The sequence below is a fragment of the Cajanus cajan genome, chromosome 5, assembly GCF_000230855.2.
Source record: "Cajanus cajan strain Asha chromosome 5, NIPB_CcT2T_4, whole genome shotgun sequence".
NCBI lineage: Eukaryota > Viridiplantae > Streptophyta > Magnoliopsida > Fabales > Fabaceae > Cajanus > Cajanus cajan.
The window spans coordinates 360,600-385,970 of record NC_138521.1 but is presented as its reverse complement, the minus strand read 5'-3'; the positions used below and the strand labels follow the sequence as shown (position 1 = coordinate 385,970).

The window sequence follows — 25,371 nt, the reverse complement described above, 5'->3', positions numbered from 1 at the left end:
CCTCTTAATACTGTTCTGTCATATGATTCCCTTTCAGCTTCATATTCCAGGTATGTTCTCTCAATCACTACTCATGTTGAACCTCATACCTTTAATCAAGCTGTTAAAAATAAGGTGTGGGTTGAAGCCATGCAAGCTGAACTTGATGCACTTGAACACAATAAAACTTGGACTATTATGCCTTTACCTCCTGGAAAGACACCTATTGGTTCCAAATGGGTATATAAAATTAAGTACAAATCTGATGGCTCAATTGAAAGGTATAAGGCTCGGTTGGTTGTAAAAGGGTATACTCAGATCCAAGGTTTAGACTATTTTGATACTTTTGCCCCGGTTGCAAAGTTAAGCACTGTTAGAATGTTACTTGCCATTGCTTCCTGTCAACATTGGGAACTTCATCAACTTGATATTAATAATGCTTTTCTTCATGGGGATTTGCTTGAGGATGTTTACATGGAGATACCCCAAGGTCTCAACATTGATAAACCTAATCATGTTTGTAAACTCAACAAATCCCTTTATGGTTTGAAGCAAGCCAGTAGACAATGGTTTGCTAAACTTTCTTCATTTTTACTATCCTTACATTACAAACAATCCCAACATGACCATTCTCTCTTCACTAAACACCATGGCACTCATTTTACTGTGATTCTAATTTATGTAGATGATCTTATAATTGCTGGAACAGATTCTGAAGAAATCAACCACATTAAACAATCTTTAGATGTCAAATTCAAAATTAAAGATCTTGGTCCTTTGAGATATTTTCTTGGTTTGGAAATTGCTAGGTCTCATCTTGGCATTTCCCTTTCTCAACGAAAATACACATTAGATTTACTTGATGAAACTAGTTTTCTTGCAGGTAAACCAGTTCTTACTCCCATAATTAAAGGCACAAGACTCAGCCACACCACTGATTCTCCTTATGAAGATCCAGCTGGGTATAGAAGGCTCATTGGCAAACTTTTGTATCTCACCACAACTAGACCCGATATCAGCTATTCTGTCCAGCAACTAAGTCAGTTTTTATCCTGCCCTCAACAGTCTCATTATCAAGCTGCCATCAGGGTACTTAGATACCTCAAGGGCAATCCTGGACAAGGCTTGTTTTATCCAGCAGATTCCCCTCTTCAACTCAAAGCTTTTAGTGATTCAGACTGGGCTTCTTGTCCGGATACCAGAAGGTCTCTCTCAGGCTATTCTATTTTTCTAGGAAATTCCCTCATCTCTTGGAAGTGCAAAAAACAGTCCACCATTTCAAGATCCTCTTCCGAAGCAGAATATCGTGCTCTTGCTGCCACAGCTTGTGAAATTCAATGGTTAACTTACTTGCTTCAAGACTTTTCTGTTCCCTTTACTACTCCAGCCCTCCTTTATTGCGATAACCAGTCTGCTAGACACATAGCATCTAATGCTGTTTTCCATGAACGAACTAAACACATTGAGATTGATTGCCACCTTGTTCGTGAGAAGCTTCAAGCTGGCCTATTTCACTTACTACCTATTGCTTCTTCTCACCAATTAGCTGACATACTTACCAAACCGCTTGATCCTTCACCTTTTCAATATTTGTTATCCAAGCTGGGAGTAATTAACATATACTCTCCAGCTTGCAGGGGGGTATTAGACCACAATTCTACAGTTAGCAAAACTAATTAAGTCAATTACTCTGTTTGTGTTGTATTTTTCTCTTTTCAGTTTTGCTGGCTGCCTATGTATATATACATATCCAGCCTAGCGTTTTCTGTAAATATATTTTTACAAAACAGTGTACACATACAATCAATATGAAATCGTTCCTTTCTTTTCCGTTTTAAAGGGAGTGTTACTGCATATAAAAGCTCAGTAAGGGTCAGTATTTTCAACATCTTCCAACATTTGTCTTGGAGGAATGTCATAAACCACCATCAAAACTATATGCTTGCAGGATGCAGCTCATGTCTAATAACTAATAAGGATCACAAGGCTTTTGTCCATTCAGGAACTAGATGACTATTTTAAGACTTGGGAAAAATTATGAACTGATTTATTTGCTGCTCCTTTGTTCCTTTTCTGTTCCTTACCTCTCATAATATGTGCTTAATTATATATATATATATATGTATATATATATATATATATATATATATATTAATGAACATAATATATCTGTTGTGTCCACGTATTAGTTGCACTAGTAAATACATGTATATCCACACCCACTTAACCAGAACTTGAAATTTGCGGCAGAAGATACTATAGCTACACATTTTTAGCGATCAAATATAGCAGACTTAGTAATTACATCTGGCATTATCCATAAATTTGGTCGATCTCTGACAGGTATCCAAAGATATCCAATTTGAAGTTCTCCGTGGCCTTTCCAATTCATTACTTGCTGCCAAAAAGCCAGAGGAGGTTTGTTGTCATGATGGTGGATTCTTACAATGAATATTGAATATGCTGCACAAATTAAATCTATTAATTTGCTTGATGATGATTAATTTGTACTTGTTCTTCTACAAAGTACAAACCAGTACACTTTTTCATGCTGGTTTTGAGGATAGTTACTGTCTGTCCATCGAAGATAACTAATTTCAAACTTGGAACTTTCTGGAGTACTGGGTCAAAATATAGGTTGATTGCTTTCACGTTAGTTTTTTGTTCCTTATTCCTTAGATCAATGATTTGCACATAAACATTAATTTGTTTAATGCATTGGAAAGATAAGTCCGTAGTCCTTATATGTCAATAAACATTGATTATGCTTTGTAAAAATATACAGGAATTCCTCTATGTGCGATGTCAATTGACATTTTCTGTAACTGTTTTTCTTCTTCAAGATGAGAAGTTTGATTGCTTTTTATCAAGAGTAGAGAATTCTTTTCCCTAGGAGGAACATCCCTTCCCAAAGAAAAAATGTGTAGTTGTTTATCTGACCTTATGCTTTAGTGTATAGTGCCCCAGTTTCATGATGTGACCATTCTGGTTCAAATGCCTTTTGTTCCTCGGGTTTGTGGGGATGTTTTTTTTATTCATTTGTTTTCACCAATAATGACAAATATACCACTTTATTTTCATGTTGTTTCTTCTTTTCAAAGATTTGCACAAAAGATTATCAAAACAACATTTTATTTTTTCACTTTTTGTATTTCCTAATAATCACAAAAGTGCTATCTTGTTTTTCCTTTTTATTCGACAATTCAATTCATTTATCCACTAATCATTCTATCTATCCATATATAAATCCAACCAATCCATCCGATTATAAAGATAATCATTAATGGATTGGTTGGATTGAATCACCATTTGTTATTGCATTGATAACGGCCATCAGACATAATTTTGTAATCCATTGTGTTAACTGTTAAGTAGCCTGAAGTTCATTGGTTGAGCATGGGTTTTTAAGGGACGGATCTTGGACTATATTATGTTTGGGACCTTGTGTACAAGAATTTTGCACTTTATTTTATAAAATTTTAAAATTAAATATAACATACTCTAAATGGGTTGGATATCCATAAAAATGGTTAATGGATGGGTTGAATGGTTTTAAAATGAGTCAAGATGTATTTGATTTTTTTTTTTAATGTATTTTTAAGGAATCATAATTCGATGCAACATATACCCAATCCATTCGTTTCAAACCCTAACTCAACACAAAATTTTGTTGAGTCACGGTTGGACTATATTTACACAAATGTTGTTTTTGCCATTTACTGTACATACCTTTAAAAAGAAAATTTAGTGCAATATTTTATTTATTATAGAAATCATAAAATGGAACCAAAAAATGTTTCTTTAAAGCAAACATTATATTGTACAAAAATTACGGTGGTTTTCATTTGGACACCTTGTGGCTCTGGTGTATGTTGAATTAATTAACATTTTATTTTTCTATTATTTATTCAACAGGCTGTTCAATTACTTTTGGCCTATCGCGAGAATTCAAGTTCTGAAAACTTGATCAAAAATTCTGATAGCAACCCTTCAGATTCACAGAATCTGGATCCGGTCCAAGTAAATTCCACTGTTCTAGCTTGAGATATTTATTTCCTTATTTCCATTTTTTCTTTACAGATTTATTTCAGAAGTATTTCTTGTATTTAGTTTCCTTTTTTAGTTTATTTCTATAATTAGGACAGCAACTCAGCATATTTTTTTTCAGCTAAATACTATGTTAGAATTAATTAGTCGCTGTATTTTCGTAATCTCCCTCCCTTTACAAAAGTAATAAGAATTAATATTCAGTTATTTACTTATTTCAAGTTGGTATTACACTTATCAGAGCTCCCCCACCTGGGTACTTTGCTTCTGTGAACCCTAAGCCACATTTATTGTAGTGACATTACCACATACTCCATTTTCCTTACACATAGATTTTCTTATATTCATGCAATTCTCAGGTTGAATTACTTCTAGGGAAAGCCTACTCAGATTGGGAACATGTCAGTGATGCTGTAGCTGTTTATGATCAGCTCATATCTACTCACCCTAATGATTTTCGTGGATACTTAGCTAAGGTTTCTAATTTCCCTCATTTAATTACTAAATGCTCATTTTTGTTCATTATAAATCTAATTGAAGAAATAATTAGCATTATGGAAAATACATATGGTTGTCGAGTTTATTATTTACTGAATTCTTAGTTTTTCTATTTGTTACCTTTTTTTGGGATTTGTGTGCAAGCAAATTCCTTTCTTTTAACTAGGCTATTAAATCATGATAGGTAACAAATGCTAACATTGCAAAAGTGATGTGGATTTTGTTTTTCAAAAACATGTTTATAAAATATGTTCTAGGGCCCGTTGGATAAATCTTTCTAGACACACTTTTAGGAGAGAAAAATAGGATAAGAAAAAAAATAGATATAAGCTTCTCCATAAGTAAAATTAGCTGATTCATGAGTTAATATTTTTTTTTTTTGAGAAGCTAATAGGGGAGAAATTCTACAAATTAGCGTATGCATAAGTTAATTTTAGCAAACATAGAAACTTATTTAATTTTTCTCCTTGTTTTTCTCTCTTAGAATTACTTTTGGTGAAGTTTACCCAAACAAATCTTTAATACATAATTAAGTTTAATTTATATACGATTTTACACAAACATTCAATAAGAATTCATCCTATGCCCACATCATATTAATGAATAGAATTATATGGTAAAAAGTAAAATGATTATTGAATGTTTGTAAAAAAAAAATTTACACTAGCATATAAATTAAATTCTAAAGATGTTGGGCCAAATAGATTAAAATACGCAAATCTTCTAGTTAGACAAGGAAGCATCTTTCAAAAATCCATGTGCTCATCTAGGGGAGGCATTGAGAAAAACAAAAATCTGATTTTTTTTAATAAATAATCTAAATTGTTTTGAATTTTGTTTTATAGGATAAATTTTGAAAAGAAAAAAAAATGACCAAACAAGGCCAATTAAAACCCATCAACTGATATTGTGTACTTAAAAGACAAGTTAATGTAACTTTCTTTAATCTCCCAGTGAACTGAATTCTAAAGGGATAAGCCACATCTGCTTGGCAACATTAATATTGCGTTGTCACTAAGATTTAATTCGGCAGTATATTTAGATGGCCCCTAAATTGAGTGTTTCAAGTCAGTTATGCTCTGAATCAAAATCACATTTTTATACTTCAAATTTGTTTTGAATATATATTAACACAATCTTATTTTAGAACTTGCCAGTTAACGCAATGACTTTTATGCTTCTCTACCATTTTTTCCCCCAGATTATTTGATATTACATTCCTGTCATCAATTATGCTATTTTGGTACAAAAAACATGTAATGAAAGAAGCTACTTAATCAAATAACACTTCCTTTCATTTTTCAAGGGAATCATCCTAAAAGAAAACAAAAAAATTGCTGATGCAGAAAGGATGTTCATACAAGTAAGTTTATGAATCATTACTAGTTAATGAATGATTGATTTATCGTACACAATTTCTTAACACTGATCACCTTTTTGTGCAGGCTAGATTCTTTGCGCCAGATAAAGCAAAAGCACTTGTGGACCGTTATTCAAGATGACAATTTGTATCCAAATTAATCGTGAAGGTATGTTCTGTAAGGAAATTATAACAAAGCAATTAACTAGGTGACAAAAACACTTGTTTAATAAATATTGCAGATTCACGCAAAAAATCAATGATTTCTCTGATGTTTTAAAGAAGTCATAACCATTTAGGGAAATACACAAAAATACTAAGCATATAGAACATTTCAAAGTTTAATATTTAACTCTGCAATAAGTTAGAGTCTTTGACCCTCTCTTTTGTTCGTGTTCCACGATTCTTCAAAAATTAACCTGGCTCAGGAACAAGAGAGAAAAACTCTAACTCAAAACACTCAATTTCTTACAAACTTCAAGATGATTAATACATGAGTATTTGGTCTTATTTATAGTGATTTTAGGGACCAAATGTGATAAGGATACAAGCTGTAATGATAAGAATACAGGTTGGAATGGTAGGTGGTGGTTGGCTTTGCACATGGAGTGGTAGGTAGTGGTTGACTCTTCACACGTGGTAGGTGGTGGTGCATGCATGGCTTCTAGAGGAAGCCTCTGAGTCATACTCCCCGGGTTGGAAAGAACTCGTCCTCGAGTTTAGATCCGATGTTTTGGATTTTAGATTTAGCCAAGTGACAGATTCTGCATTTTTGAATATGCCGGTTTATATCTCTTTCCAGTCTTGGCCAATAAAAATTTCCTTTTACTAAGGCCACAATTTTATCTCGGCCAAAATGACCTGCTAAACCTCTATCATGTACTTCCCATAGGATAGCTTCTCGTAAGGAACATTGAGGAATACACAAAGTCTTTCCTTTGAACAAAAATCCTTCATGTCGGTAGAAATCTTGTGAAGATTGTAGTTCAGTGGCTTTCCATAACTTCTGAAAATCTGGGTCATCTGGATATAATTCCTTGATAGTCTCAAAGCCGATGACTTTTGTTTGTAATAAGGAAAGCAAAGTATAACGTCTGCTGAGGACATCTGCAACGACATTTTGAACTCCAGCCTTTGTGATTAAGGACACCAATGGCTTGGCTTCTTTTGCGTTGCTATAAAACTCACTTGGTGGTAAGGGAGTTAACTTGACCTTTATTCCATCTTTGACGAAGGAGTAGGTGTTGGAATAACCATCATATAATGCATGATGATCATATTGCCAGGGTCTTCCTAGGAGAAGATGACAAGCATCCATAGGTACAACATCACACCATATATGGTCCTTGTACTTTTGGCCAATAGAAAAGGTCACAAGGCAACGTTTGTCAACCTTTACTTCACTTCCTTTACTGAGCCAATGCAACTTGTAAGGATGTGGATGCGCCTGGGTAGGAAGTTCCAATTTCTCCACCATGTAGTTAGAAACTACATTTTCACAACTTTCATTGTCTATAATAACATTACAAACTTTTCCTGCAGAACTGCAACTAGTGTGAAAAATATTGTGCCTTAACCAAGGTTCTTCTTTTACTGACGTCGTATGCAAGCTTCGCTTAATCACCAAAGATTCACCATGGTTAGCAACAGTGATTTCTTCATCATATATTGGCTCGCACTCGTCATCAGTTCGTTCTGGACCCTAAACCCTAAACCCTAAATCCTAAACCCTAAACCCTAGACCCTAGACCCTAGACCCTAGACCCTAGACCCTTGACCCTAGACCCTAGACCCTTGACCCTTAACCCTAAAAAACCCCAAACCCCAAACCATAAACCATAAACCCCAAACCCCAAACCTCAAACCCCAAACCCCAAACCTTCAAACCCAAACCATCAACCCCAAACCATAAATCCTAACCCCTAACCCCTAATATTTTTGGTATGGATTGTATACATTGGTTATGGATTCGTTATGATCATAAAATATGTATGCATTGGCATGAATGTGTATACATTTGATTTTGAAAGTTTTTATTTGGCATGGAAATGACTTGTAATGTTGTCATTCCCTTGGTATGGTTACATATTGTTGATGAATATCTAGTTTAATGATATTTCATTTTATTGTACTATGGTTGGTTTTATACGTGCTAACCCTTATATTTCCATGATGTGGACTATGTGGGGGACAGATCAAGTGTGAGGCTTTGGGATAGCAAGGAGTCTTTTGGTAGCTGCTTTGAGAAGTGACTAGGCTTAGAGCTTGACCAGCACCTAGGGTGTCTTATTTTGATGTCTTCATGATGTTGTATATTCATTATCTTTTTGGATGATTGTATAACCTTACAAATGATGACTCTTTTATAAAATTATGTTTTATATTATGGAAATAATTTATATGTTATTGTATATTTACACTCTAGTGTAGCTGGCCTTTGCTCTATTTTCTTTATTATATATTATACGACGGTTCGTTACATCAGAGCTTTAATCCTTAATAACATCTTGATCAATCCAGCAAACCATGGATTCTACTGCCAACTCAGATAAGAAAAATGCCCCCACTTCATTGTGTTCTGTCAAGTTGGACAGAAACAATTATTTGTTGTGGAAATCTCTTACGTTGCCTTTAATTCAAGGAAGCAAACTCGATGGCTATATCTTTGGGACAAAGAAGTGTCCTGAGCAATTCATTACAGAAGAATCAATAAAGAAAATCATCCAAATTAAAATCATAATCAATTAAGATATCTTTATTTCTTTCACCATCTTCTCCTTTCCTTACATTAACCATGTTGCTAATACTATTAGCAAGATAAGACTCATCTAGAGGTGGCACACCAATAACATTATACTCTCTTGGATTTGGAGGATCCAAATCTTCATTATCTTCCACTTTGACTCCATCATCGTTTTCCATAATTCGCTCATCATTAGATGAAAGATCATCAAAGAAATCTTCTGATAACTCAATCTTAGATGATTTTCTTTTAGCTTGCTTTTTCTTAGACAGTTTAGCCAATTTTAAATTTGCCATCTAAAACAACATCATTCATTTTCTTTTGCTTCAAACGATTTCTTCTTTGTGTGGACGTAAAGAAAAATGCAAATATGGTAATTGGTAAGGATTAAGCAACTTACTATAACTCAACTACTACTACTAATACATAATTTATAATTTTAATTACCATCTCGACTGAATTCCAGTTACAGTCACATCCAAAAAAAATTGCAAGTCAAACTTAGAACACGAATAACTTGGAGCTCTTGATGTTCATCCTTAGAAGTCTCCCACCAAGTTGCTGTAGTCTTCATTCCAACTGCTCTAATGGACATAGGATGACCAAACATGAAGTTTTTATTCCTTAAATCTTCTATTTGTACACCAATTAAGAGTATGTTCATTATCATCTCACACCATATTTTGTATACATGTAATTAAATGATTTTTAACTTTCAAATCAACTTTGAAGTTAGGGCCACAATGCAATTCGGGGTTCAAAAACAATAGGCTGCAACATTTATTGGTCGATGAGGTTGCTTATCCCAACTTTGTTCAATAATATTCCATAATGGCTCATTGCTAAATAATAAAGAATAAAAAAATTGAACTATTATTTGCCTAATTAGTTAATTTCTTTTGAAAGCAACACCACAAAACAATATTAATAATGAGTTATTAATAATTATAAATTTATAATAGCCAATAAGTATCCTGATTTTACACCATTCAAGTCTTTCTCAATCTTTTGCTTAGTTTGGTCCATTGCCTCGTAAATAAACTCCATGATTGGTTTGTCATTTAAATTCACCATTTGAAGCACTTTACTTAGAGGAGATGCATCCCTTAGACAAATTACAACATTCTTCCAAAACTCCTTAACTAGAACCACATTTGAAAACTTGTTGTCATTCCATTGGTCACTTGTGAACATTCTGACCAAAGCTCCTCCCTTCTTAAGAAGCTAACCTAAAGTCAAGTAGGATGTTGCAAAGCAAGTTAAGCAGAATCTTATCAAATCTTTTCCTTTAGTCAAAGTGTTGTAGAAGAGAAATAACACAACTTCTTGAATAAATATAAGTTGTAATTTTTCTCCCTTTTGGAATTGTCTCTTAATGAATGGGTATCTTCTTTTCAAAGTCTTCCAATATCAAGTCAATACAATGTGTTGCACAAGGTGTCTAACACAACGTTGACCTCTTATTCATTAAAATCGCACCAACAACTTTGTGTTTTGCTGCATTGTTTGACATATCCTGGACAACATTCTTTTCATCAGTCTCTTTAACAATCTCATCTATTATCTCAAATATTTTTTTCAGCTGTTTTGAATATAACTGATGCATAATATACTTGAGGAAATTTGTTCCTGTGAACTTGAAAATTTAATATCTCATCTATCATCTCAGATATTTTTTTCAGCTGTTTTGAATATAACTGATGCATCAATATACTTGAGGAAATTTGTTCCCTTTTGGACTGTGAACTAGAAAATTTAATATTGTCCTCCTCATCTTGTGGATCCACTCATCAATCATTATGGTACATTCTGTTCTCTTCCAAGCTTGTGTGTTTCTAAAGATGGATTTGTAGCCTTAACTTCTTTCAAATATTCAACTCTAATTTCATGGATTTGGGTTATGGATTATATTTTTATTAAGCTCAAAATGTAAAAATGGGACCTTTTAATAACAGGTGTACCAAATAAAATGTAAAAATACTAAACCTAAAATCTAAAAATCTAGACGTGAAACCTATAAAAGGAGAGGCGTATAAATCGTCGCTCTTACAAATCTATGATTTATTTCGCACGTTGTTTTATCTTGCCTGATTTTAGATGATTATGCGTATAGATGAACATGCATGGAGAGTTAAGATCGTAGAATTGTCTGATTCTACGTGTTGAGATGCGAGGCTGTTACCTTGCATATAATCATGTAGTATATAAAAAATAAATAATTTTTTTTATCTCAATATCTAAAAAAATTGCATAGTAAAGAAAAGATTTCCTTTCGGACACATTATTATTGACTAAATTTTATTGAAAATCACAATCTTGAAAAGATATAAAATCTATCAAGATTTTTTATTTTTAATAAATTTTAGTTAATTAAAGAAGTGTTAGAAAGACAGTGTTGAGGATAATGTTATTAACATTCTTTCAATAAATTAGAAAATAATATGTTTATTATTTAAAAATTAAAATCATATTTAGTCATATGATACAATTTTATATATACTTTTTACAGCATTTTCATAATTGTTTTAACTGTTCTTTTAATGTTTTAAGTTTACTTTGTTTTCAATGTAATGATATATGTTTTTAATATTCTTTAATATGTCAACATTTTAAGATTATGGTTATAATTAGTCTGTTTTAATATTTTTTATATATCTAATTTCTTAAGATTATAGTAATAGTTAGTTTGTCTAATTTTTATATTACATGATTTTTTTTATATTTTTGTGAAAAAAATATATTATGATCTTTATAATTTTTTTATGTGTTGCAATTGTCATGAATTTCTTTTCTAAATTTAACATGGCAGTTGCTTTACTTTATAAAAAAAAAATGATTTTTTTGTGATACTATTTTGTTATTAATTTTCAAATACTTGTGGCAAAATATAATACAATTGTAATTGGTCTATGTTGTGATTCCAGGAACAAGAAAAATGCCCACATTGGTCTATGCTTTGGAAGCCTTTTGCTAATCAACTGTATATATTTTCCTTTGGTAATTGAGTTATCAAACTAAAAGCACATATATCCATGTCTTTGACCCTCTCTTTTGTTCGTGTTCCACGATTCTTCAAAAATTAACCTGGCTCCGGAACAAGAGAGAAAAGCTCTAACTCAAAACACTCAATTTCTTATAAACTTCAAGATGATTAATACATGAGTATTTGGTCTTATTTATAGTGATTTTAGGGACCAAATGTGATAAGGATACAAGCTGTAATGATAAGAATACAGGTTGGAATGGTAGGTGGTGGTTGGCTTTGCACATGGAGTGGTAGGTAGTGGTTGACTCTTCACATGGGGTGGTAGGTGGTGGTGCATGCATGGCTTCTAGAGGAAGCCTCTGAGTCATAACCTTAATTGCGGCCTCTCAATTTCTGAAACCATTGATACAGTTGTTGCATCCTCGACAGTGGATTTTCTGGCATTGCCTCGGTGTCATCTGCTAGCTCGAGACAAGCAAGTGATTTGGACAACATCCCATCATCAACTTCAGAACACTTGCATGAGTCCTCCTCTGGCCACCACATTGGAATGACAACATTCCTATAAACAATTTGAAAGTTAAGAATGAGACTATGTCTGACGTAGGTAGAATCTATATTTGTATGGTAGAAAACAATGAGACTATATATGACAGAATTGAACCAATTAACTTTTCCTAACTCTACGCAATTTACTAGAACAAGTTACACCAAAATGCGATGGCTTCTTACCCCTGGACACATTTGTATTTGCACTGGTCTATTGTAAGAGTTGTATAGTTGCTATACACTATGTCAAGGCGTTTGGCTATACTGTAGATATCTGAATGAGGCAAAATAGCCCATACTATGATAACCTGAATGCAGTGCAAGTTCTCCTGAATAACATCCACAGTCCAGAAAAGACTAAGCGACCCATTAACCTCATATTGCTCCAGAAGTTGGGAGGACAACCCCTGATATACAAACATTTTCTTCTCGTGATTCTCTCGCCAACCATTCAAGAGCTTCTGTAATATATAAAATACTTGTTCGCATGTCTCCCTGTTTCCAACTCTTCTCAAGGTGTCCCAAAATTCATCACTGAAACGAACCTACAACAAAAGAACAACAATTTAATAAACAAAGACTAAGACAAAGGCAATTTGGTTGGATAACCTTCATAGCAATACAGGTCTTTTTACCAAAATACACATATGTTGACATTCTTTCTACGTACTGAGCAACGTGGAAGGAATGAAACTGGAAGTTTCTTTAAGACTGGGAATCCTAGATCTAAGTCAGCGAACAAATCAATATATATATATATATATATATATATATATATATATATATATATATATATATATATATAAACACCCTCCATTGAAAATCACGTTTAGTTAAACTGTAACATGGACATGAATAATGTAGTTATTCAGAAAACAATCTAAAAAGGTGTTTCACGATAATAGACATTACGGTCATAAAGGCACAGCACAGCTGATCAGCATTGACAAATCAAATGATTCCCATCTTATTTGGTATTGCCATGAAGTTCTCTAATTTAATTGAAAATAGATATCCAACCTCACTGCTCACCTTCCATATTGCATCGCTGAACAATGAAGAGTGCACGTTCTGCAAATCATTGACTTCATTCAACTCAATTAGAGAATATAAAAGAGCCTTTGCCAAGCTTTTGTCTTCTTGAGCGTTGTAAAAACAGCCGCGCTTTTTGGCATCTATGACCAATTTCTTCCAAACAGATTCACTGTTAAGTAACGTTGTTCCGCTCCCCAAGATCCAAAGGCAATGCCTACAGAGTAAAACAAGACAAAAGTGAAGCAGTTGGTAATTGCATAAACTGGTTGGTTGAGTGGTTGAAGTACCTGGCACGTGTCAATGCCACATTCACCCTCCGTGTGTCGGAAAGAAAACCAATAGAGCCCTTGTTATTGCACCTTACTGTTGACATGATTATCACATCTGCCTCGCCCCCTTGGAACCCATCAACTGAACCAACATTCACTTCAAAGCCCCCATTCTGTGAAACTCCTATATGTCTCTTCACTTTTTCCTCAATGGCATATACTTGGGCCTTGTATGGCGATATAATACCCACCGTTATCTTTTTATTTGTCCTAACATATTCTTTAAATATCAAATGAAAGAACAAAGGTTGAGACAGCAAGAAATAACCGAGTCAGTGATCAAACCACACCATCTTGTATACGCAGGTTACATAATTAAGTATCCACACTTCATTCATGCTATAAACTATTTCACGTACCTTCATGAAGGAGTTTGACTATTTCCGACACGACGGAAGCCTCAATCATGTTTCTCTGACTATGATTGTCATCGAATTCCTCTTTTCCGAGCGGCATATTTATGAAAGAATATGAACTATACATCATCTGAGGAAACAAACTTATGCCGTAGCCTGTCTCTTTCACATTTTGAGCATCCAAAATTTCACTATTATAAAACTCCGTATTAGGGAACAAACTAATTGATGGATGCATTCTGTGTTGCACATTTAAAAGGTGCTTCTGGAGGCCCAACTGTACCAATCTTTCGAACAGACTTCTCCCAAATTCAGCTTTTTCAGAAATCTATACAAGTTAAAGCTACTTGTGATAAATAACAATGATAAAAAAATATTTAAATAAAGTAAAATCGCAGCGTACTTTATAACATTTAAAACCTTGCTTTGAACCATTGCTGGAAGTTGCCTTTCATCTCCTATGAGAATTGAGTGGCGTACATCACGAAGCTGCAAAGGAATGGTTGCTTCACATTCTTTAAGCTGTGCCGCCTCATCAATAACCAATAACTCAATTGGAGACATTCCTTTTAAGTGCAACTTGGCTGAACTTGACACAGTACAAAAGATCAAGCATGCATTTGCCAAGCAGAAGTCTCTCAGTGTTCCTTCAACACAAAATTTCTTTGGAAGCAACTTTAGTACATTAAGGCACTCTTTTATAGCCAATCTCAGCCTTGAAAAGCATCCATCCCCCCCCTCATTATGTTTAAAACCATACAACTCTCGTTTTATCCCCTCATTCTGCGAGCTGAGAAGTGTTGTTGAGATAGAGTGAAGAAGATCGCATGCTCGCGACATGTTCATCGTATCTGTTTGTGAAATGAAATAAGTTGGTAAATGCTTACATAGATTCATAAAACAAGAGATTAGCTGTTCACGTAAGCCATCAAGTCTCTTATTCACGAACTCCTCAAATGTCCAAGGTGTTGCAATGTCCTGTTCATTCTTCATGTTTTTCTTTTCCTTTGTTTGATTCAAGTACTTAAGAAACTGCCTTCGTGGGTCCTCAAGCAAAAATATTATTGAAGCTAGGCTATGCTTCCATCCTTCCAAACATTTCCCGAGTGCACGAACACGATAGTCAAGAAAGACATCACGAAGTTCATTATGAGGGTCATCCATGTTCATTCGCTTTGCATTCCCAAATAACACAATATCTCCGAGGCCGTAAGAACCATATCCACCAGACTCATTTTTCCTCACTTGAACTAAAACACGCTTTGCAACCTCGAGCACGGCAACATTAGTGGGAGCACATGTCAAGGTTCTGCACTTCAATTTCAGAAGACACGACAGCATCAAGCTAACGGTTTTAGTCTTGCCAGTTCCAGGAGGTCCCCATATCAGTTTGACAGAGTTCTGATGATGGCATTCCCTTAAGCTAATACAACTTAGAACTGCATCTCTTTGTGAGTCATTCAAATCAGATCGAGATATTTTGCCTCTTATATCCGAGTTTGAACCATTGCAATTTTCCTTGCCAAGGCACTCAACACAAGCATCACAATCCTGCCAGTTATATATATATATATATATATATATATATATGTCAGATGAAAATATTGCAACTGAGCAAGTAACTAAATCAGTGTGACCAATAAAAACACTCGACACATTTGCTTTTCATAGTTCCAAAGCCAATTAAAAGCACAAAGAAGAGTTCATTTTCTTACAGAGGAATGGACTTGAAGAACTTTATCTATGATCTTCATATTCCCTCCTTCCAGCTCACTGTTCAGTGATCTCCAGATCCGTATATTTGTGTTCAAGTTGGTAAGATAAACAACAAAACGAATTTCTTTGTTTTGGTCTAGAGTCGTGATTAGTTTAGATGATAAGACGGTGATACAGAAATTAGAAGCACGGTGAACGAAGGCGATGAGGCAGTGATTGTTCAAATCATTGATACACCTTGGTCGTATATTTGTCACAGCAATGAGGTCTCCAACTGCAGGCTCATATGCATCTCCTCGCTTTTTCAACACAGTAATTTGGTAGAAAAGGTCACTCGGAGATTGATGATTCTTTGTTTCTCTAATCCTGCTTATTTGACTTATTGGTGAATTTGACACTGTCCTTATGCTTGATAACAAATCAGCATGCGTTTCCTCAACAAGCGGTAAAATGAATGATCTCAAATAAATAGACGTCGACGAATATGTCTCCGGGATTTTCATCACCTATTAAGTAAACACTCAAAAGCCTTATGATAAGATCAAGTTTTTCCATGAATAATTATAAATCTTCCCACCTAATTACTAAATGAAGAAACTAAAGGATTGAAAACATAAATTTTAAAATATCAAAACATTTTTTATTTGATACTTGGTATTTATAAAGTATTGTTTGGAAGATATAACAAGAAAAGTAAGGAAATTATTATTATGGACATCACGATTTGTGTTTGATCATAATAAGAGTACAAAGCAGTTACTAAGAAAGATCGAAAAAAGATAGCAACAAAAAGTATTCCCCCTCTATTCTGGTTTTAATATAATCCCTGTTCTTTGTTAAGCAAAACCACAATTTTAGAACATTTGTAGTATGCCTATACACCATAAAAAGTTAAGCATCTCACAACCAACACATTCACAAGTCTAGCTACTTGTACAGTTTATGTGCATTGTGACTGACTAAAACGTAGTCACATGCATGCTATCAAATAGTATGGTTGTGAGATCGTTGCAATATATAGCTATATGTCACTAAAGGTACACTTGTATATATCTAAAAATATTTCCAAAGCCTTGAGAAGAAAGTATTGAAGGGTGTCGTGATCGAACCTGATTTTGATAGAGATTTTCATTAAGAATATCAGAGATAGACCAAGAAAACACGTGGTCTAGTAATCCTCTACCTAAAACCTCTTCTTTTTTGTCATTTTTGTTCACCATCTTCCTTGTTTGCGACATGCCCAGTTGAGTTGAATCCTGCATATTTATCTATATTTTCCAGAAGCAGGGATCTCTCACAAATGCATTAGTCAGTGGGCTTCGTACTTCAGTTGCTAAACGTGCTTGTACTCACATTAGAAGATGAAGTGAAAGAAAAAAGAAAACAAACTTAGTAGCGAAGGAAATGCATTCATATACTGTTCAGTTGACTAAAACATCTTCTTTCCATCTTGTTCTCTGACGTTACTTTTTCAATGAAAGGTATGTTGAAAAGTCAAAAATTGGTGGCTGACAAGGAAAGCCAGGCCACCTAAATCAAAATTTGTGGCGACTATGGAGTGTTTACGTTGCACGCTTAAACTCCATTCATTTTTTATCTATCTGCATAAACACTTAGAAAATTAATATAGAAAAATTGAGAAACTCTTAATTTTTGGGTATAGTTAGATTGTAGGTTATGAGTGATTGTGAATATTTAGTGAGAGATTGTGAGTATTTTGTAAATATTGCTTATATTTTCTTTTTTTGTTATCAATTTTGTATGTACTATTAATTTATAATTATTTTGTTTCATACTCAAATTTGAAATTACAGAAGATCAGCGTAATTTTTACGTATAACATGCACATTTTGCGTTTACTTTTCCAAATTGAGCTGCTTGTTGCTAATTGCTAATGAGGAATTAAACGAAGCAGCTATGCCATTAATTTCATTCTAAATGCCAAACGGTACATAATTTAATTTAATATAATATATTTTCCTGGTAATTGTTTTTTTTTTGTTTTTTTAATAGGCCAAAGTCAGTTTTTTTTTCCTGGTAATTGTAAGACCATATTCCCAAAATGACCGTTCATTTTACTCCAATGATCCTAATTCCTTGCTGCAGGTGTCCTGCAACGGCAGGTGAAGCATGCTGTATAACATTAATCTATAGTGTTAACTTTCATCTGCACCATATCGCATTCTTCATCATACCCAAAATAAAAGTGGATAAGTTTTTTTTTTTTTCATTTATCATTTGAGCCAAATGAATAATTATTTAGTGTATGTGATAAGTTACTAGAGAGAAGCTACACTAAGAGAACCTTAAAAAAGATTTTCAATCCAGTAGTATCATCTGCCTTTTCATTCAATTGTTCCAGCTAAATAGCAATAGACAAATTGGGCTCCAGTAAACATAATTTCCAGCCCAACAACAAAGAAAATAACAAATTAAACTAAAGCCCAATATCAATTAAACAATGAAATCTTTGCTCCAAATGGGTGCAGACTTGATGCGCTTATCATTACTCCGCGGCCCAAAAACGACCTTGTCCGCAAGGTCAGTGGAAGTGAAACGTGGATTGGTCACAAGGTGGGAGGCACGGATCGAAGATGACGTGGCTGTCTCAGATGCGTTTGTGTTTGTTACTGCCCCATCTAATGGACCACATGGAACCAGCTTGGAGGAAGCTTCGTGAGTGACTTCATCACGTGTTGGTGTAAGTGGGGTGACAGAGGTTGTCTTGGAATGTGAAAAAGTAGGTGAAAGATTAATCGTGGTCGTCCGTGAATGATCCAACGGTGCAGCTGGAAGCGGAAGTGGAACGTTTTCTTTGATGAAGGGAAAACGATGCGGCACAGACCTAGAAGGGTCTCGTGGAGTCTCAGAAAAATCCTGGTCACGAATAGGTGTGGGAAAAGGTGTGGGTGTGCCCGACGGAGGGGTTTGAACGTCACTGGTTGAGATTTGGGTCTCGTTACTGCGGAATAAAACTGAGTCTGGAGGTAATGGTTGGTGGTGGAGTGAAGGATCATTACCAATATAAGGGCGGAGCCTAGAAATGTGAAAAACCGGATGCAGCTTGGAAGACGATGGTAACTTTAGCTCATAAGCGACAGCGCCGATGCGACGGTGAACACGAAAAGGACCATAGAAACGTCTCGCGAGTTTTTGGTTGGTGCGACGATGGAGGGAAACCTGTCGATAAGGCTGAAGTCGAAGGATGACCCAATCACCCACCTCGAAGGTATGATCTTTTCTCTTTTGATCTGCCAAACTTTTCATTCGCTGTTGCGCAACTCGTAAGGTGTTTTTGATGTCTAATAATGTGTGGTGATGTTGTTGAAGCAGATCGGCAACCGAAGGAGAGTTTGTAGCTGGCGGAGATAATAGATCCATGACAGAGGGAGGTTGGCGGCCATAGACAACGTGAAAAGGGGAAGTCCGCAAACTAGAATGAAAGCTAGTATTATACCAATGTTCAGCTAAATGGAGATAGCCAAACCAGGAGCGGGGGTTATCAGCAACAAAGCAGCGCAAAAACGCCTCAAGGGTACGGTTGACAACCTCACTCTGGCCATCAGTTTGCGGGTGATAAGCAGAGCTAAAACGGAGTTTCGTGCCAGCAGCCTTAAAGAGTTGCTTCCAAAAGGTACTCAGGAAGATAGGGTCTCTGTCAAAGACGATGAGGAAAACCGTGAAGACGGAATATCTCATGCATAAAGCGATGGGCAAGCTGAACAGCGGTAAAATGAGTCGGTAAAGCGATGAAATGGGCGGATTTACTTAAACGGTCACAGACGACCCAAATCGAAGTGTACCCATGAGAGCATGGAAGACAGGTAATAAAATCCATACTTAAATCTTCCCATATTTTGTGTGGTGTTGGTAAGGGTTGAAGTAACCCGAGGGGTTTGTGGGTTGGATTTTTGGACAGTTGACATATCTCACACTTGCGGATGAAATCCTTGAGATCTTTAGCCAGAGAAGGCCAGTAGAAAGAAGCCGCAAGACGAAACAAACTCGGCTTGAACCCAGAGTGTCCAGCAGTGGGTGAGCTATGGAATTCTGCCATGATTTGTGAACGAAAATCAGCATGGGGAGGCACAAAAAGGCGTTGATGAAAATACAGTAAGTTATCCTTAACTGTATAAATTTCTGCTTTCGCATCATTATTCAAACATTTAGCAACAAGATCCTTTCCTTCTGAATTTTGGGTGAAATATTGCCTCCATTGTTGCAAGTATTGGGGAATGACGGAAGAAATGGCGAACAACAAGGAAACGGCTGACATGAGAGGTGGTTTAGACAAAGCATCCGCAGTAAGGTTGTGTTTGCCTGGGCGGTACAGTACTTCAAAATCAAACCCGAGTAATTTTGAAAGCCATTTTTGTTGCTCCGGGGTGTGGAGGTCCTGAGTGAGGAGATGTTGAAGACTTTGCTGGTCAGTGATGATTTTGAACTTGCGACCTAACAGGTATTGTCGCCATTTTTTAACAGCTTCAATTATGGCATACATTTCCCTGACATAAACTGATTCAGTTTTCATCTTGGTGCCTAATTTCTTGCTGAAAAATGCAATAGGATGTTGGTTTTGGGAGAGGACGGCGCCAACAGCAATGACAGAAGCATCAGTTTCCAACACAAATGGTTGACTAAAGTCAGGAAGGCACAAAGTAGGATTACTTGTAATTTTTTTCTTAAGGTCTGTAAAGGCCTGGTGAGCCTGCTCATTCCATTGGTATGTAATAACCTTAAGTAGATCGGTGAGTGGAGCGGCAACAGCGACATAGTTGCGGATGAATCGCCGGTAAAAACCAGTGAGACCCAAAAATCCGCGTAGGGCAGTCAACGTGAGTGGCACGGGCCAGTCCTGAATGGCCTTCACCTTCTCAGGGTTTGGGAAGACCCCTGTCCCTGTGATAATATGACCCAAATATGAAATTGACTGCACTCCAAACACACTTAGACAATTTTGCATAATAATGATTTTTGGATAATAATTGCAAAATGCAGCGTAAATGATCCAAGTGGGCCGTGAATGAGTCACTATAGACCAGAATATCATCAAAGAAAACTAAGACAAATTTTCGTAAAAATGGCTTAGTAAATCATTCATAGCTGACTGAAAGGTGGAAGGGGCATTTGATAAACCAAATGGCATCACCAAAAATTCATAATGGCCATCAAATATCCGAAAAGCAGTTTTATGTATATCTGAAGGGTGAAGTTTAATTTGATGATACCTGGACCGTAGATCAATCTTAGAAAACACCTTAGCATGGCCTAACTCATCCAGTAGCTCATCAATTGTGGGAATAGGAAAGCGATCTTTAATTGTTAAGGCGTTGAGTGCCCTGTAATCGACACAAAAACGCCATGTTCCATCTTTCTTTTTCACCAATAGAACCGGGGAAGAATAAGGGCTAGTGCTAGGCTGTATAATCCCATCCTGAAGCATTTCACAAATTAATTGGGTAATAATTTCCTTTTGATAGTGGGGGTATCTGTATGGTCGGACATTGACAGGAGAAGAATTGGGTTGGAGGGGAATATGGTGGTCATGTGGGCGGGAGGGTGGTAAGCTGTGTGGTTTTTGAAAGACACTCATAGGATTGGAGAATGGTAGTAATATCTGGGTGAGTGTTAGAAGTGTCAAGTGAGCTAGGGACATTAGTAGTGGGAACAATGGATAATAAATGGTATTGGGCTATGGATTGTTGGTGAACCAGGATAGACAATTGGTGAAACGAGGCTGGGGTGGGAAGGTTGGAAGTCCCAGTAATGGTAAGGGGTTGGTTATTATGGGTAAAAGAAAATGATGGTATGGGAAAATCAGCTTGAACAGGCCCTAACGTTCTCAACCAAGAAAGTGCCAAAACAATATCAGCATCTTCAATTGGTAAAATATATAATGAAACTTCGAATTCATGCTGCTGAAACAAAATAGGGACTGATGGACAAACTTTAGAACATGAGATATGCTCTCCATTGCCGACCATCACTTTAAAAGGTGTGGTAGGAATAGTAGCTAGATTAAGAAATCGAGCCACTCGAGGTTGTACAATATTGTGGGAGCTGCCAGTATCTACCAAGATATTAACAGTGTGGCCTCTAATTAAGCTTTGAAACTTGAAATTTTGGGCACCAACCTGGCCTGTTAAAGCATAAGTTGATAATTGGAAGTGAGAACCAGGGTCAGAGGGACCTTCATCCGAAGTAGCAATGTCAAGAGTAGGGTCCACCGTAGCGGAGTCTGGAATATCATCATCCAAATCGAAAAAATATTTTTCATCACAATGAAAACATAAACCTGCAGCACGCGTGTAGTTGTTGTTGGGATAATTTTTTTATGGGTATGGTGGTAGGGTTGGTGGAAGGAATTGGTTTAAGAATGGTTGAAGTCGAAGGAGATAGGGGAGTGGGGAAAGTAGAAGGGTTGGCTACAGGGTGAGGTCGAGTGAACTGGGGTTTGGTATCATTTAATTTATCCTCCACTAATCTGGCAAGGCCAATAGCTTGATTGATTGAATTAGGTTGTAGAATCTTAAGCTCACGTTTAATGCTAGGCTTCAATCCAGAGATGAAACAATTAAGAATGGAGAGTGGAGATAAACCATAGACCTGATTAGAGAGTTTCTCAAAAGCTGTTTGATATTCAGCCATGGACCCTGTCTGACGCAACTTAAAGAGATCTTGTTCATGATTAGCGTAAGCCGAAGGATCAAAACGTAATTGAAGCGCCTGAGAAAACTGAGTCCAGTCCCCTAATTGATAGTTGGTATGCAACCACTTAAACCAAGTGAGGGCTTCACCCCTCATATAAAATCCTGCAATAGAAACTCGTTGATCCCATGAAACCTGATAAAATAAAAAATATTGGTCAGCTTGAAATAACCAGTCCAGTGGTTCCGAACCATCAAATTCACTAAGATGGAGTTTCGGAGGGAGAATGGGAGACCCATACGGTTGAGAGTTGAAAGGGTTTGGAGAAGGGTTGATATATGAGGTTGGTTGGGGCATAAATGGGGGTGGTTGGGTGCCAGGGATGGTCAAGGGTTGTGTAATGAACCCTTGTGCTGGAATTGTCGAAATGGGTATGGTGGGTGTGGTTGAGTGAGTGAAATGGGAAATTGAGGTAGGAATGACCATATTTATAGTGGAGGTATGTGGGTGAGGCGGAGGGTAGGATGTAGTAGTAGGGGAAATCGTTGGGGAGGTAGTAGGGTTTGGGGGAAATTGGGCTAATAGGTTGGATAAAATGGTGGTTAGGGATTCATGATTGGAAGAATTCAATTTGATTTGGGATTCGAACTGAGACTATAAAGCAGCTACTTGAGTGGTAAGGACACCAATGGGATCTCCATCACCTTTAGGATCACGAGGCTCTACGTCCCTTGAAGAGCGGGGAGGCATAGAGGAACGAGATGAAAGCACCAATTTGATAAGCTACTAGTGAGAAGCTACACTAAGAGAACCCTAAGAAAGATTTTCAATCCAGTAGTATCATCTGCCTTTTCATTCAATTGTTCCAGCTAAATAGCAATAGACAAATTGGGCTCCAGTAAACATAATTTCCAGCCCAACAACAAAGAAAATAGCAAATTAAACTAAAGCCCAATATCAATTAAACAATGAAATCTTTGCTCCAAATGGGTGCAGACTTGATGCGCTTATCAGTATGATTAGATAATAATTTAAAGTTAAGTTTAAGGAAATAATGTGTTCCAATACAAAAAAATAAAAAATTTGTAAATGTAATTTTTTTTAACTCCAGTTGAGTTAACTCAATTAGTTTCAAAATACACCCTTAATCTCGTTTTTTTTGGTGTACATTGACACGGCCAGGCACGTCTCAATTGCACAAAACATTAAGATCATTTTTTTATAGAATTTTTAGAGTTGTTTTACAATTAAAGCAAGGTTTCCCTTTATTTATTTTGGATTAACAAGGCAATGATGTTTGAACATATGTGAATGTTAGTGATATATAGCACTTTATTTCTGACGCTTCCTTTGTTATTGGTTGAAATTTATTAAAAATTATAAATCTTGTGGATTTCACAATTTATTTAATAAGTCTCTCCCTTTAATAATAGGACCTATCAAATTTTGTAATTTTCAACTAATAATAGAGAGAACAATAAAAATAAAGTGTTAAATAGTGTGCAGCTAAATACAAAATTTGATGTAAACTACTTAAACTCTATTATTAGACCGATTATAATGAGATTGTTTATTATTATTATTATTATTATTATTATTATTATTATTATTATTATCAAAGATGTAAAAAATTATATAAAAGATTAACTTCAATTATAACTTCTCTGTTCCATAACAATCCTTTTAACTTATTTTTTTTTTTTTTAGAAGTTTAGTCATTTTAGTTCTTTTAAGTTATTTTTTTTCAACTATCTCCCTAAAGTATAATATTGCTCTAGTATGAAAAATTCACTAAAGAAGATATAATTATTTTTCAATATCATAACATTTAAAGTGAATAATCTGCTTGGTCTTAACCATAAGAGAGGGGTTATATAGTTGTATTTGGGTGTACTAATATATGATATTCTCTTGGGATATTTTCCAACAAACATGAAATAATACTTTTGACCCTAACTACCAAACATATAATTATGATGCTAAATTATAGGGTTTTATCTTGACTAAGTCAATTGGTAAGTGGTAATCACTAACCAATACAATGGTTTGCATATGTTTGATTAGAATAGTTTATTTCAATTGGCTTTGGGCCTACAAGGTAGTACAATAACTAAGACGTTGAATATATTTAATACATTATTATATTTTAAAAAAATAAATTTTAATTTTTTTGAGGTGAAATACTTTGTTTGAATGGAAAATTTACAAGGAATTTAAAATCCAAGCATTTGTGAAATTTCTTAAAATAGTAGAATTTAAAAATTCTCCAAAAAAAAAATTAAAATTTCTCATAATTAGTTTTCTTATTATACTTATGTATTTTATCTTATGTCTTCATCCTTTTCTTATTATACTTATGTATTTTATCTTATGTCTTCATCCTTTTTATTATTTAATTAATAAAAAAAATTGGATGTGTTAAAATTACACTCAAATAGGTTCAATGTTGTGATATTCTATGATAAGCAAATCATGATGTTGACTTTAAATACTGTGTTCATATAAATATTATTTTTGAGGTTCCTCCTTATTTCATTCTTTTATCTCTTGGGAGGAGATTTTACACAAATTGTTCTTCCCTAATTCTTTATGCGTATACCCACATTACTCTCTTTCACTTTAAAGTATTTTAATAACATGTTTATTGTTATTCAAATTTTGAGTTCCAAGTATGAACAGTTTTCATTCAAGATAAAATATACACTCTCATCTCTTAATAGTGGATGACACTTTTATTCATTTTTTAGTTTGTTGTTAACTTTTCATTAAGAAAATATTATTGATAATATTATCTCTTTATAGATATAAGTGTTACTTTATTTTCTTTGTTAAAATGCATATTTTTCCCCTATAAGATAAAAAAAATTACTAAAAGAATAGTATATCTAAATTTACTTGTCATCATTTTTTATAAAAAAAAAAATCAATATCAGTTATTTTAATTTGTATCCTTTTCAACTTCATTATATGTGTTCTGGCCAAGGGGTGGACTAGGGTTTCTTCCTAGGTCAAGTCTCAAAGCCAGAGCATTCAAAAGTGTAATCTGCCTTCTTCGCTCTAGGGTTTTGGGTTTTATGGTAGGTCATTCGTGGGCTTCTTGGGCCCCGGGAACGAAGGGATTTTTC

At 35.1% G+C, this 25,371-nt stretch overlaps 2 protein-coding genes across 2 annotated transcripts; one reads left to right on the top strand and one right to left on the bottom strand.

Annotated features, from left to right (window-relative positions):
• Positions 1-1,988: 1,988 nt before the first annotated feature.
• LOC145957685 (uncharacterized) lies at positions 1,989-4,950 on the top strand. The gene is made up of 5 exons (XM_083074102.1): positions 1,989-2,054; positions 2,323-2,397; positions 3,895-3,999; positions 4,386-4,502; positions 4,912-4,950. Exons 1-5 carry the CDS (start codon positions 1,989-1,991, stop codon positions 4,948-4,950), a joined length of 402 nt encoding a protein of 133 aa, XP_082930228.1.
• Positions 4,951-11,592: 6,642 nt separating this feature from the next.
• Positions 11,593-17,048, bottom strand: LOC145949359 (uncharacterized). The gene is made up of 8 exons (XM_083074665.1): positions 16,708-17,048; positions 15,598-16,104; positions 14,303-15,433; positions 13,886-14,210; positions 13,485-13,746; positions 13,195-13,411; positions 12,346-12,707; positions 11,593-12,175 (listed from the first exon to the last, which is right to left on the bottom strand). The coding sequence occupies exons 1-8, from the start codon at positions 16,858-16,860 to the stop codon at positions 11,986-11,988; spliced, it is 3,147 nt and encodes a 1,048-aa protein (XP_082930791.1). The 5' UTR covers positions 16,861-17,048; the 3' UTR covers positions 11,593-11,985.
• Between the last annotated feature and the right edge of the window lie 8,323 nt (positions 17,049-25,371).